Source organism: Tenrec ecaudatus, chromosome 10, assembly GCF_050624435.1.
Source record: "Tenrec ecaudatus isolate mTenEca1 chromosome 10, mTenEca1.hap1, whole genome shotgun sequence".
NCBI classification, from domain to species: Eukaryota; Metazoa; Chordata; class Mammalia; order Afrosoricida; family Tenrecidae; genus Tenrec; species Tenrec ecaudatus.
Window position 1 is genome coordinate 77,239,062 of NC_134539.1, and position 16,705 is coordinate 77,255,766.

Here is a 16,705-nt window from a genome sequence, read left to right on the forward strand (position 1 = left end):
TGTGAATGAAGCCATTGTGTCCTCCATAACAGCAGCAGCAGCAACAACAAAAGGGCTCGGGATACAGTGTAGCTGGGGAGGAAAAGGCTGACCTGATGGGAAGGGAAGAAAGAACTAAGGGAGGATGCTGGATAGAAGGAAAAAGCCCTGAATTCTTTTTTGTCTCTGGTACATCTTGGAAAGGCTTTTGCACACTTCCCCTTTATAAAGTCTAAATCATTAAAATGTTGCCACCAAACAAAACAGGAAACTTAGATTCTGTTTCCAAAACTGGTAACCTATGAGGAATTAGAAGCCACTGTCTAACTGGAGGAGTCCTGATTGTGCAGTGGTTACAAGTTGGGCTGTGAGCTGCAAGGTCAGCAGTTCGACCAGCCACTCCTTGGGAGAAAGACGGGACTTTCTACTCTAGTAAAGAGTGACAGCCTCAGAAACCCACAAGGGGGGTGGGGGTGTCACTGTGAGTTGGCATCAGCTGGATGGCATTGAGTTTTGGTATAATCAGAACATATTGGCTTAATACTTCTTTCTGAGCTGTGTCTTTGGGTTTTAAGGGGAAATGCCCCAAACCACAGTGGCATCACCGGCAGTGTCGGTGAAAGATGCTAAGGGGGTTTCTCATGACTAGATAATGCAGCACTGACTTTCAAGTGATGAAATAAGAATAGCAGCTGGCATTTACTGAGTGCTTAGTATGTACCAGACTCTCCCCTATGCACTCATTACTTTTTCAGCCACCCTATGAATCACTCGTTGGTACTATTAGGTCCTAAGGAGCCCTGGTGGGCTGTTAACTACAAGTCAGCAGTTCAAAACCACCACCTGCTCCTAGGGAGAAAGTTGGAGATTGCTACTCCTATAAAAAGGTACGGTCTTAGAAACTCAAGGGGCAGGTCTACCCTGCCTTTTCGGGTCATGCTGAGTTAGAATTGACTGATGGCAGTGAGATTAGTTCCTTATTTTATGGAGAAAGAAAGTAAGGTTTACGAAGTTGAAGATGTACCTAAACTCAGCCTAGGAACATGTATGGCCAAGATTTGAGTCCTTGGAAGCTGAGAGTCTATGATATTCACAGGAAAAGTCTATTATAATATAGTTGACCCATTCACAGATGTCCTTAAGACTCAAATTTGTCCTTTTCACTAAAATCAGATGTACTTCCATCCGGGGGCTTGCTGGGAATGGCCCAACAATCCAATGCAGCTGCCATTTTGGATAATGTTAGGAGAGGGGCAGGAAGGGGGAGATTGCATTAAGGTGATTTGTAATCTCATGAATAAATCTAAATGATCAAAAAAATCTCAATGGTCAGTCTAACCTAAGCCTTCCCCAAACGCTTTCTTATGATGAATAATGAATGTGACAGTCCAGTGAACAAGCATTTAGTACATAATACATCTAGTAAGGTTTTCTTAATCTCGTCCCGTGGGAGTTACAAGGTACTTTTAATGGGCTGCTGTCTTGTCTAAACACCACATTTGCTTTTCTCCTCTCCTCCATCTCCAGGCAGTTCCCAGTTAGTTGACTCCACTCCACCGACTGCTCTGTCATTATCATTAAAGCCAGAGCTAGGTGCCAGCCTGAGGGTTTACAAGCTGGGCATGCTCACAAGGTGGAGGGCAGCCTTAGTCCTGAACGGAACATTCCTACATTTTGTTTTCTCCAGTGTCAGCTGACACATTGTCATGGGGAGATGTCTCAGGCCATGACTAATTAGCGAGATGAGGTGTGTCTTTAGATTTGGCAACAACAGCTGGTTGCTAGGAAGAGACTAACAGTGGTCACTGTTGACCTGGCAATGGTATTTTCTCCAGTCTGCATAAGAGTGCTATTCCTTTTGGAAGATAATTTTTATGGGTTTTGGTGTTTTGCAAAGAATACGTACAGTTGGTTGGCATTGATCAATGGAATTATCTTATTTTAGGTTGTCCAGCATATCGGGATAAGAATGAGAAATTCCATTTTCTAAATATTTTAAGAGCCATTGTTAGACATCAGCAGATGACATCAAACATGGGTGATGGATCACACTGAGCTCTATTATTAGACCTTGCTAAGGAACAGGCAGCTTCCTGGCTCAGTCAGTGCTGGCTTTTAAAATTCTCCATCCCTCTTCATACCATTTTTTACTTATAGAAGCTCTTAACAAGTGACCAGGGTGTTTTTGCCAGACTATGAAGGTGTAGATTAATTATACATCAGTTAACCCTCTCTGTCACGTCTAAAACCTTTTACCTTAGCATTCACTTATTATTTTTGTAATTAATATCACCGTATTTGTCTCTGGGAGCTTCATCTTGGAATATATTGAATATTCATGGTGATTTACCATTTGTTTATATATCTACTCGTTCCTCTCAAAGTCTGTCTGTTGCACATGACTTCTGAATCTGTTTCCTGGTGCTCTCTAAATGTTTAAGAAAAGATTCATTTAAAATAACACACACAAAAAAGAAAAGATCAAAGAATGTCCGTATTGCTCAATGTGTGGGAGGTGGGGGGACGTGCCTAGAACAATTATTATAATACTTCAGAACAACTGAAGGCAGTGAAATGGAAAGCAGGTTATGTTGATTGTTTAAGGGAGACTTATTTTTTTAACCATAATTAGCTAAATGAATTTCATTTCTTAGTCCTCAAATCCATGCCCAGCAAACTTTAGCGATTTTTAAAATTCCCTAAATGGTGAGTGTGTTTTTCTGAGGATAAACATGCACACACTAGAGGCCTTTGAAAATAGAAAAAGGTTTTACTGTTATCATTCTTGGTCAATCTGCTCTGAGGATTAAATGTTCGTTTTCTTCAGGAAATAAAAGTGAAAATAAATTAAAGAGCAAAAAGAAGAAAGCAGAACTACATCATAGATGTAAAATTAGGAAGTTCAAAAATGAATCTCAAGTTTGGGGAAATCAATTTGACTTTAAAGCAATCTCCACACTGGTGGTCTCTGGTTTACAGGACCAAGGCTAAAACGATAAACATTGTAACCACCGGGTTTATTCTATTTCATTTAGGAAAACTCTGCCAAGAATAATTTAGTTAGGAAAAGCACCTACGAGAATACCCCTTCTATGATTTTAATGTCGTTACATTTATCATGGCATGGTTTGCAGCCTTCCCATCCTGATTTAAATCGTCTCTTTCTATCATCAGAATATAGATCCTGTGTCCACATTTCTTAGCAGAACTGGTTTTGTGTCTGGATGCTTAAACAGGATAAAATAGTGTTCCATTGGAAGGAAGTCCATTGATAACTTGTTTAAAAACAAAAACAACCTGACTTAATCAATGATCTTTCATGATTGGCATGGCACCTGAGCATTAGCAGTTATTTCATCTTGATGTAAATCAAGAGAAAGTGAAACTAGGTCACTTGTTCTGAGTTTGCAATCGCCAAGTTGCTATTTTATTATTGTCTTACATAAGATTTCTTCTTCTGGGCAGAGCAGGGGACTTCTGAGTCGGAAATATCGACATTCTTTTTTCCTTCTATATTTTAGAGCGAGTTATGCAGACAAATTACCGTCAAGGTTGATCAAGAGATCGTGAACATTCTTACCAATTGTTTGTCCGATGTTACAATCTTACGGTTATTTTAATATTACTTGTTTTATCTTGTTTTCTTGCTGATTATTGGCAGACTCAGTCTTTCTGTTTTCACAAAGAACTCATGAAGAGGACAATAGGCAAACCCACGTATGCCTTTGAGGCTAGGGACTATGTTGTAAGTTTACCTGTGTCAGCCAGGTCATACAGTCACGGCACAGCCACTAACCCCATTGACCACCAAGACTGGGGACCCAGATGTACCCTGCTATGCTTCCACCTGGGAAATGAAATTCGTAATTGAAAGGAGAAAAAGTCTAATGTGTGAATTCCATATTACTCCCGAGACTACATATGTAAAGGGGAACCAGACCCCCTGATAAAACGCCAGGGAACTAAGCTTGAATTTGGTGTGCCTTGGTTTTCCCGCCTTTTCATTCTAGGTCTGGTAAAAATGTGACAAGGGCTTATGAGTGCCATCTGAGAAGATTTCCCTGGGCCCGGGTCTGACTCAGTGGCAGAAATTCCCCCATACAACCCAACTGCAGAGTGTGGACACAGGAGATTGAGGTTCCTGCCAACTGCAGTTGTCTAGCTCAATTACTCACACCCACCTTGGAACCAACGGGCCCAGACAGGATGTATGTGCCTAAAGCTTGGAGAACAACAAGAAAGAAACAAAACAAAACAACCCGCGAAGCATAAGCACGTTCGTAGAGCATAAACATGACTTTTTCCTGGACCGTAAATAGATATGCTTATGTGTTTGTTTTTACTGTCCCCTTTCTTTGAACTTGAGGTTAGTGCCTGTGACTGTCCAATAACACATGGACTTGCTGGCTCTGTGTTCCCTCATGTGTTATTGACGCTTGTGGCTCCCCAGGTTCTTTAATTGTCGCCTGACACTGACAGCTTCTTGGTCCTTCAGGTGTCTAGCAATGCATTCAGGGAAGCCGGTACAATTCTTTTGTTTTTTTAAAGTACAACTATTCTTGTAGCATATGATCAGGTGTCTACTTTGAAGCAGTCTCATTGGCTGGCTCACTCACACCTGAAAGCAGCTCTACAATCGTATGAAGAACATGCCATGTGTGCCCTGATGGTGCGTCCTGTCGCCGATCAGCACTGTCCCCCGCTGCAGCAGCACGTTGAATTCAGCTTAAAATTCTCAGAGCTTCCCCATTCTCAATGGCATTTTTATTTTCAGTCTTAATGGCTTGCCGTCATCATGAAGTAGGAATATTCCTGTGCTCTAGTTTTGATGTTTGAGTATCTTGGGAATGTCTAAAGAAAAAAAACCAAAGATCTCTATATTTATATATATTTCACCTCAAGTAACGGAAGTAGCTGGAGATAGAGCTAACAGTTTACCTAATTCAGATGTTGATTCTTCAGATCAGCCACTTTTTGATGATAATGTGGGAGAAAGTGTGTAGGAAGTGAGCTTGGCAGGGACATCCTCAGACAGTTTTCTGCTACGCACCATAAGTGTTGTCTGTATGTACAAAGACCTCACACCGGGGTGAGCAGATCTCTGGGAAAGTTCACAGGGAGGCTCCCGGACCCAGTGAAGCCTGCCGGATCAGAACAGTCACAAACATGGCTGTGTGCGCCCCTTCATCCAAAAGTCTATCTTGTTATTTCTTTCTATAAAAGCCTCTTCTTTACCCACAAGGACAATTTCTGGGAAAGCCTAATGCCTATTTACAAAGACGTGCCAACTGTGATTGAATCTGAAATTCAGAATTTGCTTCTTTTTTTTTAAGCCTAGTTAAAGAGTTTTAGAGTTCCTGCTTCTAAGTTAAAGCCCAAGCATACTTTCTTTAGTGCTGTCTGAATGGCTTCTAGGACTTGTAACCACTGAGCACGTGTGTCTTGCACTCATGCTCTTAAAGTACTTTCTTAGAGTGAGAGGGGGAGACCTGGTGGGACAGGGGTTAAAAATGTTTGGCTGCTGCCCCGAGTCCCTGCTGGAGAAAGATGAGGCTTTCTGCTCACAGCCCGGGACACCCTAAGGAGCAGCTCTGCCCCGTCCTGTGGAGTGATTATGAGTCGGAATCCGGGCAGCTGCAGTGGGTTGGGCTAGATTGTAGCCATTGAGCAAGATTCCCTTGTTAGTGAAGAATGGAATATTTCCTTTGCAATCACTGTCAGGAAATCTGTAATAAGCGCGCCCCCCAGGGTAATTGAAAGAGCTTGTTGGCTTCCACTTTTCGTAAAGATAACTTTCATGGGCAGCAGCATTGCACCCATCAGTTTTCATGAAAGACCTTAACACACACACCCCTCCCTCTCGCCCCCCTCCTCGTTGGTAAGGCCTCTGAAGGCCACTCTCCTCCCAGCAAGAGGTAGTCCCTGGTACTGTGAACCTGCAGGTGGATCAGAGCAGGGGCCTTTACCCCCAGCCTCATGCCGAGAGGCGTTTTGAGCTATAGAGCATCTTCTTGGTTACCGATCCGCTAATCTGAGGGATTTGTCATAATGCCTTTAAGAACCGCAATGTGCATATTTATTAAATTTCCTTATGATAAAAACATTGCCCGTGCGCCATGGTAGAAATGGATGCTCAGACTCTTGCAGCCTGCGTAAAGTGGGACATTTTGGCGAGTAAAAAGAGTCCTGGGCTATTTATTTTTTAACCAGTGCTCTGGCAGTGTGGCAGCCGACAGGTTTCCTCAGGGGTCAGCCTCTCTTGTGAACTTTTGCACAGATTTGCTCCTAGCCATCTCCACAGAGTGACAGGTGAACTCCTGTGTCATGTGAATCATGCAGAACTGATGAAGTCCCTTTTCTTCTCATGCACTGTTGTTTTCTCTTTCTCTCTTTTATCTCCCATTACCCCTTCCATTTTCACGGAAAGCTTTCTCTCAAGCTGGTAAGCACAAGTCCTCCCTGCATGTCCAGAGTCTAACCGGGTTTTGCGCTGTGTTCTGTGGGTGCTGTGCTAGTGGCCCTCCCTCCCAAACGAACTGTTGCTTTGTGCTTCTTAAGTGTGCTTCCCTGGTGTTTCGCAGCTAGACCTTTGAATACAAAGGCCCAGCATCTGCTAGCGGGGAATCTTAAATCTTTTAAAGCTGCTAAGAAAATTAACACTTAACTCATAATTTGGCTCTCCTTTACTGTTGGGGCTTTAAGAGGCTGACAGATGTTGCTCAATTGTTTCCATAAGTACTCCACGTTGTAGGGTTTTGCCTACCACATTCATTCTAAATAAAAATAAATTCAATAATTGAAGGCTGCTTCCCTGGGAGCCACAGAGATGGATGGAGGCAGCTGGGATCCAGAGGGAGCCTGCAGGCATGATGCCACCCTGTGGGGCCACTCCCGGGTGAGGCAGTCTTTGAGAACTGAAACACACGCAGCAAAGTTCTCAGGTGCCATGTAAACGTATGGGTGCCTTGCGTACAAATCACTGAAGAGGCCACACGGTGATTTTATGAACACCGAAGAGCACCTCCTAAGCCTTCCTAGAATGATGTACTGTTGTTATTGTGTTGTTTTTACTTAACTTTGCCACTCTGGTGAGTAATCAGACTAATAAAAAAATTCATTAAAAGAAACTCTTAACCAGTATAACTCATAACTGTACTCTAGATATGTATCCATTACATAATGTTTTCAAATTCCTCAGGTGGCATCCTGAAAGAATGGACAATGATAAACGGTGGCAATTTTGAAATCAGATAATCACTGTTGATAACTAAGGATAGTGTTTGATGGGTCTTCTCATATGTACATGTATATATGTATATGTCATTACATACATGGATATGGATATATATTCTTTCCCAACCCAATGCAGTGTTTGACAACTGGCTTAGCCCTAAACAAAACGCTCCGGAGATGGAAATAAACTCTCAAGAACAGTTTTCCTAGATGCCAGGCGACCTTTTTGCCCTTTGTCCTTCTGCTGGTATGCCAGCAGCAAGAGGTGATGCCACTAGCAGTATCTTTCTACTTGAAATATGTTTTGCCAACTTGGAGTTGAATTGCTGCTTTAAGCCATTACTTGGAAGCAAATAACCATTATCTTCGTGCGTAGTTGCACGCACACACACAAAGCAGCTTGGGCGTTAAAATTAATAATGTCAAAGAAGGTGCTAATGCCAATTTGTTGGAGTTGAACACCTGTTTGACTTCATTTGCATGTGAAAACCTTCTTCCAATAGCACAGCCCCTTGGGATGTGTGTGTGTGTGTGTGTGTGTGTTCCTCTTCAACAACATTGCCACCTGGCATGCCTGCTCTCTGTAAATGAAGCAGCTCCTGAGATTTCAGAAAATACATTTTGACTCCATACTAGGAATAAACACGCCAGCAGAGTACTATTTAAAAGCATTCAAGCTTCAAAAGGCAAATTCAATGGAATAACCTTGTAAGGGCCCCGTGGAAACCTTAAGTTTCTTTGGTGTTAGAAAAAGCTGGCAGCCTGAGTGTCCACAGAGGAAGTGAAGCTCCTTTGAGGTAGTGACTGGGGTTCATTTTCAGCCAACAGCACAGAAGCAGCTACCAAGGAGGGCCTCCTTGTTTCAGTATTCGTAAATCAGTAGGAGGGGAGTGCCTGCTTGTGCAGGGTGTCTGAAAGCCACAAGCATGATGTGTTTTCCGTGCACCCCTCCTTGTGGCTGTGTGTGTGCCCGGCTAGTTTTACACCCGTTCACAGTCTAAACCTGTACTGTCCCACATGGTAGCCACTGGCCACATGTGGCTATGTATACTTAATTAACTAAAACTGAAAAGCCAGCGCCCTAGTTACACTAGCCACGTGGGCAAGTGCTCTGTGGTCACATGTGGCTAATGTCTTAGACACAGTCCTGTCATGGCACAATGTTCTACTGAACACAAAGCCAATTCGAATGAGTTGAAGCTCCAGGGAGCTCCTGCCCCAGCCCCACCCTCCAGAATTAAAGCATGAAGAGGGGAGTAGCTGCTAGCCAGTGGTAGTTTCCACAGCCTCTCCAAGGGCCCTCCCTCCACTCCGTTAACAGATGTGGAATTAAGACGCACCACTCACTGGGTTGCCTGACTTCTAAAGCAGTGTATTTCTGGTTTTCATTCTGGTTAGTGGAGTGATAAGAAATATAATTCTAGAAGATATGCTGAGGTACTAGAAGTGAATTCAACATAAGAGCACCCCTCTCCCCCTCCAAGCTCAATGGTAGATTGAGGACAAGCAAGGGATGAAGATGGAAAATGTTTGGAACACTCTAGGGTTGGCAAACTTTTGAGACGGAAGAGCCAATCCTGCCCCTCACAACAATTTAGAAATTATTCGAGAGCCGTAAATATTTACAAATGAAATCGTCTTTGATATACCCTTTCATTTTTTTTTTCAGTTTTACTTCAGAGCCACGTGTGTGTAGTGAATAAGGTGCATACGGCTCTTGAGCCGCAGTTTGCAGACTCCAGCTCTAGGCTGGGGAAAAGAAAAAGGTCTTAGTTTTATACTAATGATGAGTTTTGCTTTAGTTTCAGAGTCTAATGAAACATCCTTGGTTTAGTGGTAGGGAAAAGTCACTTCCATTCTGGACTACCCAAATCTCTCTTCCCACTCCACACACCACACACACACCCCAGAGAGAACTGCTCAGTCCATGCGTCTTATGGGAGGGTCTTGGAGAACATTGGCCGAAAGGTCTTTGTGTGGCCTTTGTGGTAAGTTATTTGCTGAATCATGCACTTCCCACCGCATCGGCCTGGCATTCAGCATAATCAGCCTAGGCACTTCAGTCACAAGCCCACAAGAAAGCTCCTTGGCAAACTCGACTTGATTTTGGAATTACATTATGCAAGCCCCTTCTTCTCCACCCACTGGCCAAGCCGGTCTTGTCCTTGTTTTATTAGAATTGAGGTTATAAAATAAAATCTCTTTTTTTTAATTCCCTGGCTTCTCCTTGGTTATTGAGTCAAGTTCTCTTTCTCTAAGGAAACATAACAAAAACACTTGGTACCACACCTCACCCCGGCTCTCTGACAAGCACGCAGAGGAAGATGAGTGGGAAGACGATTGAACTTTTCCACTACCATCACACTCTAAGTCACAGAGAAGAGGTGGCCATTGTGTCTAAAAGGGAATCAAGCTCTGTGTGTTCCTGTAGGTAGATTTTGAACATCTGAGAGTGATTCCATATGCTGTGGGAAGTTGAATTTTGAAGTCCAGGAGAACATTCAATATGAATTCATTCAGGCTCCTGGAAAGCTCACAAGCCAGCCAAATACCCTGTAAAGAACAGATTAGACCCTTAGAGGCAGCGGAGGGAAGAGTGCATTGGGGGGAAGAGGGGGTGTTGTATATTTACTATCCTTGTCATCCACACTCTGAGGAATGTGATGCCCATCTGTCAGTTCATGAGTACAGAAGCGTTTGGTCTCAACCTCATGTGCAGAGATGGAAGGAATGCTCAGATCCAAGAATAAAGCCATGCTTGCGATATGAAACAGTTGATGGGACGTTGATATGAATAAAACATACGCTTCCTTTATATCAAGGAGGCCCGAACTTCAGCTGCGTGACCACATGCACTGATGGTACTGTTTTGAGACATGAAGACTGTCTTAGATACACTTTCAATGGCGTCTGAGTATTTCTTCCTCGCTCTCCTATGGCATTGCTCCTTGCCCTTCCAGAGGCATGGTTGGCTAGCAGCAGTGAGATGCAAACTGGTGTGTGGGCCTTGTGCAGTCTGTATGCATAGGTTTTGCATTTCAGCTGGGTGTCTTGGGAAAGAGCTTCTTTATTTCATAAAAACCCATGTAGATTTCTGCATCTACCTTGTGTCAGCAGAATCTTTCCTGCCAGCTTTCCTCATTTTTTTCCCACTCTCCTTTTGTAGGAGGGCCTTAGGGCTTCCTAGTTTCTCATTTATATTTGTATCTGCAGGGCGCAACACCAGAGGACTTCAGCAACCTGCCACCTGAACAGAGGAGGAAAAAGCTGCAACAGAAAGTCGATGAATTAAATAAAGAAATCCAGAAGGAGATGGATCAAAGGTAGAGTGGATCAATACCGCCTGTTAAGAAATCCATTGCTGTTTGGAAATAGACAAATTCAGACAGTAGATTTTAAAATGGCTATATGAGCAGTGTGATTGGCCACAGATAATCTATTACACTTCTGTCTTATAGATTGGGAGGCTCCCTTTTACAGATTGACTTTATTCAGAGTTTGGGGAGCGAAATACACAATGGTACTCTCTTTTATCACTAGTATACAGGTGAGTGTTTTTGTACAAAAGAGGCAGAAAAGAGGGCCATGACCCTACCTTGCTGCTGCCCAGACCCTAGCTTTGGGTTCAGAATTTGCTCATCTTCTATTTGAGTATGAAAAAATGAACTTTCATATAGATTTTTAATGTAGGGACTTGTTTTAATCTGGGTACTTCAGAGAAACAAATCCACAGAAACTCATATAAGAGAGAGTTTTATAGAAAGGTTGAGTGCACATCAAGAAAACATCCCAACCCAGTGCTGCCCAAGCCCACAAGTTCAGCATTAACCCATTACCCATATGTCCAACACCAATCCACAATGTCCTCCTCCATCTCACAAAACGCACACTGTGATGCCGACTGCAAGAGGAAAGCCAAATCAGTGAATGTGTAAGCATCTCAGCTCTGGCAGGGGTCTCCACAGTGCTGCGACGTGGTAGGTCCTTGTGGTTTCTCCTTGGGGATGTCTTGCAGGAAGTGAGCCTTGCCAGCTGAAGCAGGGAACTGGCTAAGGCAGCTGCACCCTGGTCCAACCATCACAAAGCAAGAGACCCGAGAACTCGAAAGGCGAGGCTGACCGAGCCATGTATCCCTCTGCCCTTCAATTAACCCCACATGTGTTTATCAGCCAGGTTGGGACAGTAAACTAACTACCTCAAGGTTGGATGGAGTCTAGAAAACATGCCACAACTTTTTTTTTTATCATTTTATTGGGGACTCTTACATCACTTGTTACAATCCATACATTGATTGCATCAGGCATGTTTGTACATATGTTGCCTTCATTCATTCATTGCCAGACATTTATTTTCTATTGAGCTCTTGTTATCAGCTCCTCATTTTCCCCCTTTTCCTCCCCTCCCTACCCCCCATACTCCCTTGGTAGATTATAAATTATTATTTTCATATCTTACACTGACCAGTGTCTCCCTTCTCCTGTGTTTTCTGTTGCTCTTTCCCTCTGGAGAGGGGTATATGATTATGGGTTGATCATTGTTATCAATTCCCCCTTTCTCACTTTCCCTCCCCCCCTTTATCCCTACCCTTATGGTATTGCTATTCCCACTCCTGTTTCTGGATTCCGGATGTCATGAGCCCCCATCTCTTTTCTATACCTGTTACATGTTCCGGTCTAGTCTGAATTGAGAAGCAGTTCTAGGGTCCTGATAGTAGAGGTTGAGGAACCAGAGGAATATAGTATGTTTCATCGATGCTTTACTGTACCCTGGTGGACTCATCCCTTCCCTGTGGCTCCTCTATGGGGGAATTTTTCCATTGTCTACAGATGGACTTTGGGTCTCTGCTCTGCCTCCCTTTGTTCTCCAATATGCTTTGGTTGGTTTGTTTGTTGTGTGTCCTCTGATGCCTATTACCCAGTCCTGATGACGCCTCGTGATTGAATCGATAGTGTGCTTCTTCCATGTAGGCTTGTTGCTTCTCTGCTGAATGGCCACGTGTTTAACTTCAAGCATTTAAGACCCCAGGCTCCATATCCTTTAATAGCCGGGCACCATCCACTTTTTTCACCACATTTGCTTATGCACCCATTTTGTCTTCAGTGATTGTGTTAGGAGGGTGTGCATCTCAGACTGCCCATTTGTTAGAACAGAATGTTCTTGTATTGAGGGAGGGTCTGAGCAGAGGCCCAAAGTCAGCCCACTACCACAGTGTATTGCCGAATAAATACATGTACATAGGCCAATACCTCTATTTCTGTGGGTTAATGTATTTATATATGTGCACACCTGTCCTTATACCTCTCTCCGTCCTTATACCTCTCTCCATTGCTTTGCTTCCTGTGGCCTTCCTCTGTTCCTTTTACCTTTCTCCTGCCCCACCATCACTTTCCCCTATTTTCTCCTCTTAGCTAGTTTGCTGTTGCTCCGACACCCTCACTATCTCTTCTCCTCGTTGTTAAGCCACAACTTACCTTAATGTACATATCACTACCATCAGAGGTGTAGACGTTTGCGTGTGTCAGGAAGAATCGGCACCAGACTCCCACCTCAAGGGTCCCTACTTTACTGACCTGTTTTGTAAGTTTGATCTTTGGGGTGGTGGGTTGCTGCATAGGAAGAAATAAAAATAAAAAGTGATTCAGTCACATTTCTTCTTTGCACTTACATCCTGTGATGTTTTTGCCTCATTTAGGATATACTTGTTAAGAATCCTGTATTAAAAAAAAAAAAACACTTTTTAAAAATCATTTTTTGAATCATTTTTAAATCATTTTGGCGGGAGCTTGTACAACTCTTATCACCATCATCCATCCATTGTGTCAAGCACATTTGTACATTTGTTGCCATCATCATTTTCTTTCTACTTGAGCCCTTGGTATCAGCTCCTCATTTTTCCTCTCCCTTCCTCGCCCTCCCTCCCTTACAAACCCTTGATAATTTATAAATTGTTATTATTTTTTCACTTCTTACACTGATCGATGTATCCTTTCACCCACTTTTTTTGTTGTACGTCCCCCTGGGAGGGGGTTATATGTAGATCACTGTGATCAGTTCCCCCTTTCTCTCCCCACCCCACTTATCCGTACCCTCCTGGTATCCCTAGTCTCATTATTAGTCCTGAGGGTTTATCTGTCCTGGATTCCCTGTGTCTGATCTGTACCAGTGTACATGCTCTGGTCTTGCCGGAGTTGTAAGATAGAATTGGGCTCATGGGGGGGGGGTGGGGGGAGGAAGTATTAAAACGCTAGAGGAAATTTGTCTGTTTCATTGTTGCTACCCTGCACCCTGACGGGTTCGTCTCCTCCCTGCAACCCTTCTGTAAGGGATGTCCAGTTGCCTACAGATGGGCTTTGGGTCTCCACTCCACACTCCCCCTCATTCACAATGATATGATTTTTTTTTTGTTTTTTGATGCCTGATACCTGATCCTATCTACATCTCGTCAGCGCACAGGCTGGTATGCTTCTTCCATGTGGGCTTTGTTGTTTCTCAGCTAGATGGCCGCTTCTTTATCTTCAAGTCTTTAAGACCCCAGATGCTATATCTTTTGATAGTCAGACACCATCAGTTTTCTTCACCACATTTTCTTATGGACCCAGCAGCGATCGTGTTGGGAAGCTGAGTATCGTGGAATGCCAGTTTAATAGAACAAAGTGTTCTTGCATTGAGGGAGTACTTGAGTCAAGCGAGGTCCAATGTCCATCTGCAACCTTAATACTAAACCTATAAATATATGTACATAGATCTATTTCCCCATCATCATAAGTATATTTACATATGTACATGCCTGTATTTAGATCTCTATAAATGCCCTTTGCCTCCTAGTTCTTTCTTCTATTTCCTTTTACTTTCTCTTGTTCCACTATCGTGTTCAGCCTTCATTTGGGTTTCAGTGATTCCTCTCGGTTACATTTCCCTTGATCAAGCCCTACCAGGCATCCTACACCCTCCTCACCACAGATTTTGGATCACTTGTTTTTCCCTTGTCCCTGGGTTTATTAACACCCACTTCCTTTCTCTCGCCTCCCCCTCTCCCATGTCCTCCCCACCCCCCAGAACCATCGGTCCCATTGTTTTTTCCTCCAAATTGTTTATCCCACCTATCTTATCTAGTTATACCTTCATAGATGATAATAAGAAGCACAAAAACAAGAAAAGCAAAACACAGAAACAAAAGAAAATAAAACAACAATAACAACAACTGATAAAAACCAATGACCCAAGAAAGAAAAGCCTATAAATAGTTCAAGGTCCTTTTGGAAAAAACACTTTCTTCATCATTTTACACCTTCTATGTTCTGACTGTACTTGGAGAGCCATTGTTTTGATATTTGAAGTCAAATGGTAGCTTGAGGTTTTAGGCTCTATAAATAAGCCAAGTAGTGATCTTGCTTACAATTTAGTTCTACTGAAGCTGGGGTTAAAATTGGGTTCTGAACTTCTGGTCAAAGTGGCAGCTTAGACACACCACACTCTCCCTCTACAGAAACAGATACAGAAGAAAATCCTAGAACCCCAAGCATCAAGGGAAAGGAGAAAGAACCAGTGCAAGCACTGACTGGGAAAAGGAATGGACTGAAACAGCAAATGAAAGGAGACAGCATTGGGCAGCCTTGTCAGCCAAGCCAGCACAGCATGGCCATCGTGAGACAATGAGAGCACAGAAAGCAAATTCACAGGATTCTCAACAGGAACAGTACTTCCAGCCTGCGTTTACTTACCCAGCAAAAATATCCCTCAAACATAATGGCAGGATTAGGACATTTTCCAACTACTTGGACAACCCTGTCCCCCCAGAAGAATTCACTTCAGAGGACAGCACTGAAGCTATAGTTCAGGGAGAGGGGCATGTCTGATTAGAGCACATAGGAGCAAACAAACAGGGAAGGAGAGAGAATGGAACACATCCTGGCCCATTAAGCCCCGAGAATGATATTCCTGCTCAGAGCAGCCAATGTACAGAGAGGACCTTAGGACTGACCCCACCACGAGAGACAAACACCCCTCACTGATCCATAGTGCTACGAGGGACAACACTGGAGGCACAGTGCAGAATTGCACCCAATCTTACCCCACCACACCTGGGGGAAACACTAAGAGCATGCAACAGAGCAGCAAGGGGAGCAAAGCAATGAAGTCTCCAGGGAATACCAAAAATAGACTTAGGGGCCAGGTAGAGGCACCCCATCAGACTCAACCAGAAAACATCCTAAAGGTCAACTAACAGACCTGGAAATATTTATAGGCATTTATTTTTGCTATTATTGTTTTTTTGCATTGTTGTTTAGTTTTCTTTTGTTGTTTGGTTTTGTTCTGCCTTGTTTTTGTGCTTATCATTGTCTCTGTGTATCTATCTAGATAAGATAGGTGCGATAAACAATCTGGAGGAGAAAACAACAGGACTGATGGTTGGTGGGGATGAGGGAGAGGTGAGGGAAAGGAAGTGGGTGTTAACCAACCCAAGAACAAGGGAACAATAAGTGATCTAAAATCCATGGTGAGGAGGGCAAAAGATGCCTGATAGGGCTTGATCAAGGGCAATGTAACAGAGGAATCACTGAAACTGGAATGAAGGCCAAACATGGTAGTAGGACAAGAGGAAAGTAAAAAAGAAAGAACTAGGATGCAAAGGGCATTTATAGAGGTCTAAATACAGGCATGTACATCTGTAAATATATTTATAATGACATCAGGGACATAGATCTATGTACATATATTTATATGTTAAGTATTAAGGTAATAGAAGGACATTGAGCCTCTACCCAAGTACTTTCTCAACATAAGAACACTTTGTTCTATTAACCTGGCATTCTGTGATGCTTAGCTTTCCGACACGATCGCTGAAGACAAAATGGGTGCATAAGCAAATGTGAAGAAAGCTGGTTGTGCCCAGCTATAAAAAGATATAGCATCTGGAGGCTTAAAGACTTGAAGATAAACAAGTGGCCATCTAGCTGTGAAGCAACAAAACACACGTGAAAGAATCACACCAGCCTATGTGATCATGAGGTATTAATGGGATCAGGTATCAGCCATCAAAGACCCAGAAAAAAAATCATATTATTGTGAATGAAGGGGAATGCAGAGGGTAGATCCAAAGCCCATGTAGACAATTGGACATTCCCTTACAGAAGGGTCACAAGGAAGAGATCAGCCCATCAAGGTGCAGCATAGCACCAATGAAACAGACAACTTTCCTCTAGTTTTTTAATACTTCCTCTCCCCCACTGTTACGAGTCCAATTCTACCTTACAAATCCAGCTAGACCAGAGCATGTACACAGGTACAGATCAGAGCTAGAAACACAGGGAATCCAGGACAGCTAAACCCCTCAGGACCAATGAAAGTAGGGCTACCAGGAGGGTAAGGATAAGGTGGGGGGATAAATGGGGAATCGATCACAATGACCTACATAAAACCCCCTCCCAGGGGGATGGACAACAAAAAAGTGGCTGAAGGGAGACATCAGTCAGTCTAAGCCATGAAAAAATAA

The 16,705-nt window shown here is 43.2% G+C and overlaps 1 protein-coding gene across 9 annotated transcripts in view; it reads left to right on the forward strand.

The window, feature by feature from the left end:
• FNBP1 (formin binding protein 1) overlaps positions 1–16,705 on the forward strand; it is a 163,912-nt gene that overhangs the window by 127,421 nt on the left and 19,786 nt on the right. For 5 of the 9 annotated variants that reach the window (XM_075560639.1, XM_075560637.1, XM_075560638.1 and 2 more), the window contains exons 11-12: positions 6,407–6,421; positions 10,426–10,535. In XM_075560639.1, the coding sequence (XP_075416754.1) occupies positions 6,407–6,421; positions 10,426–10,535 (125 nt within the window). The remainder of the gene's footprint in view (positions 1–6,406; positions 6,422–10,425; positions 10,536–16,705) is intronic. The other 4 variants (XM_075560640.1, XM_075560641.1, XM_075560644.1 and 1 more) reach the window with 1 other exon arrangement.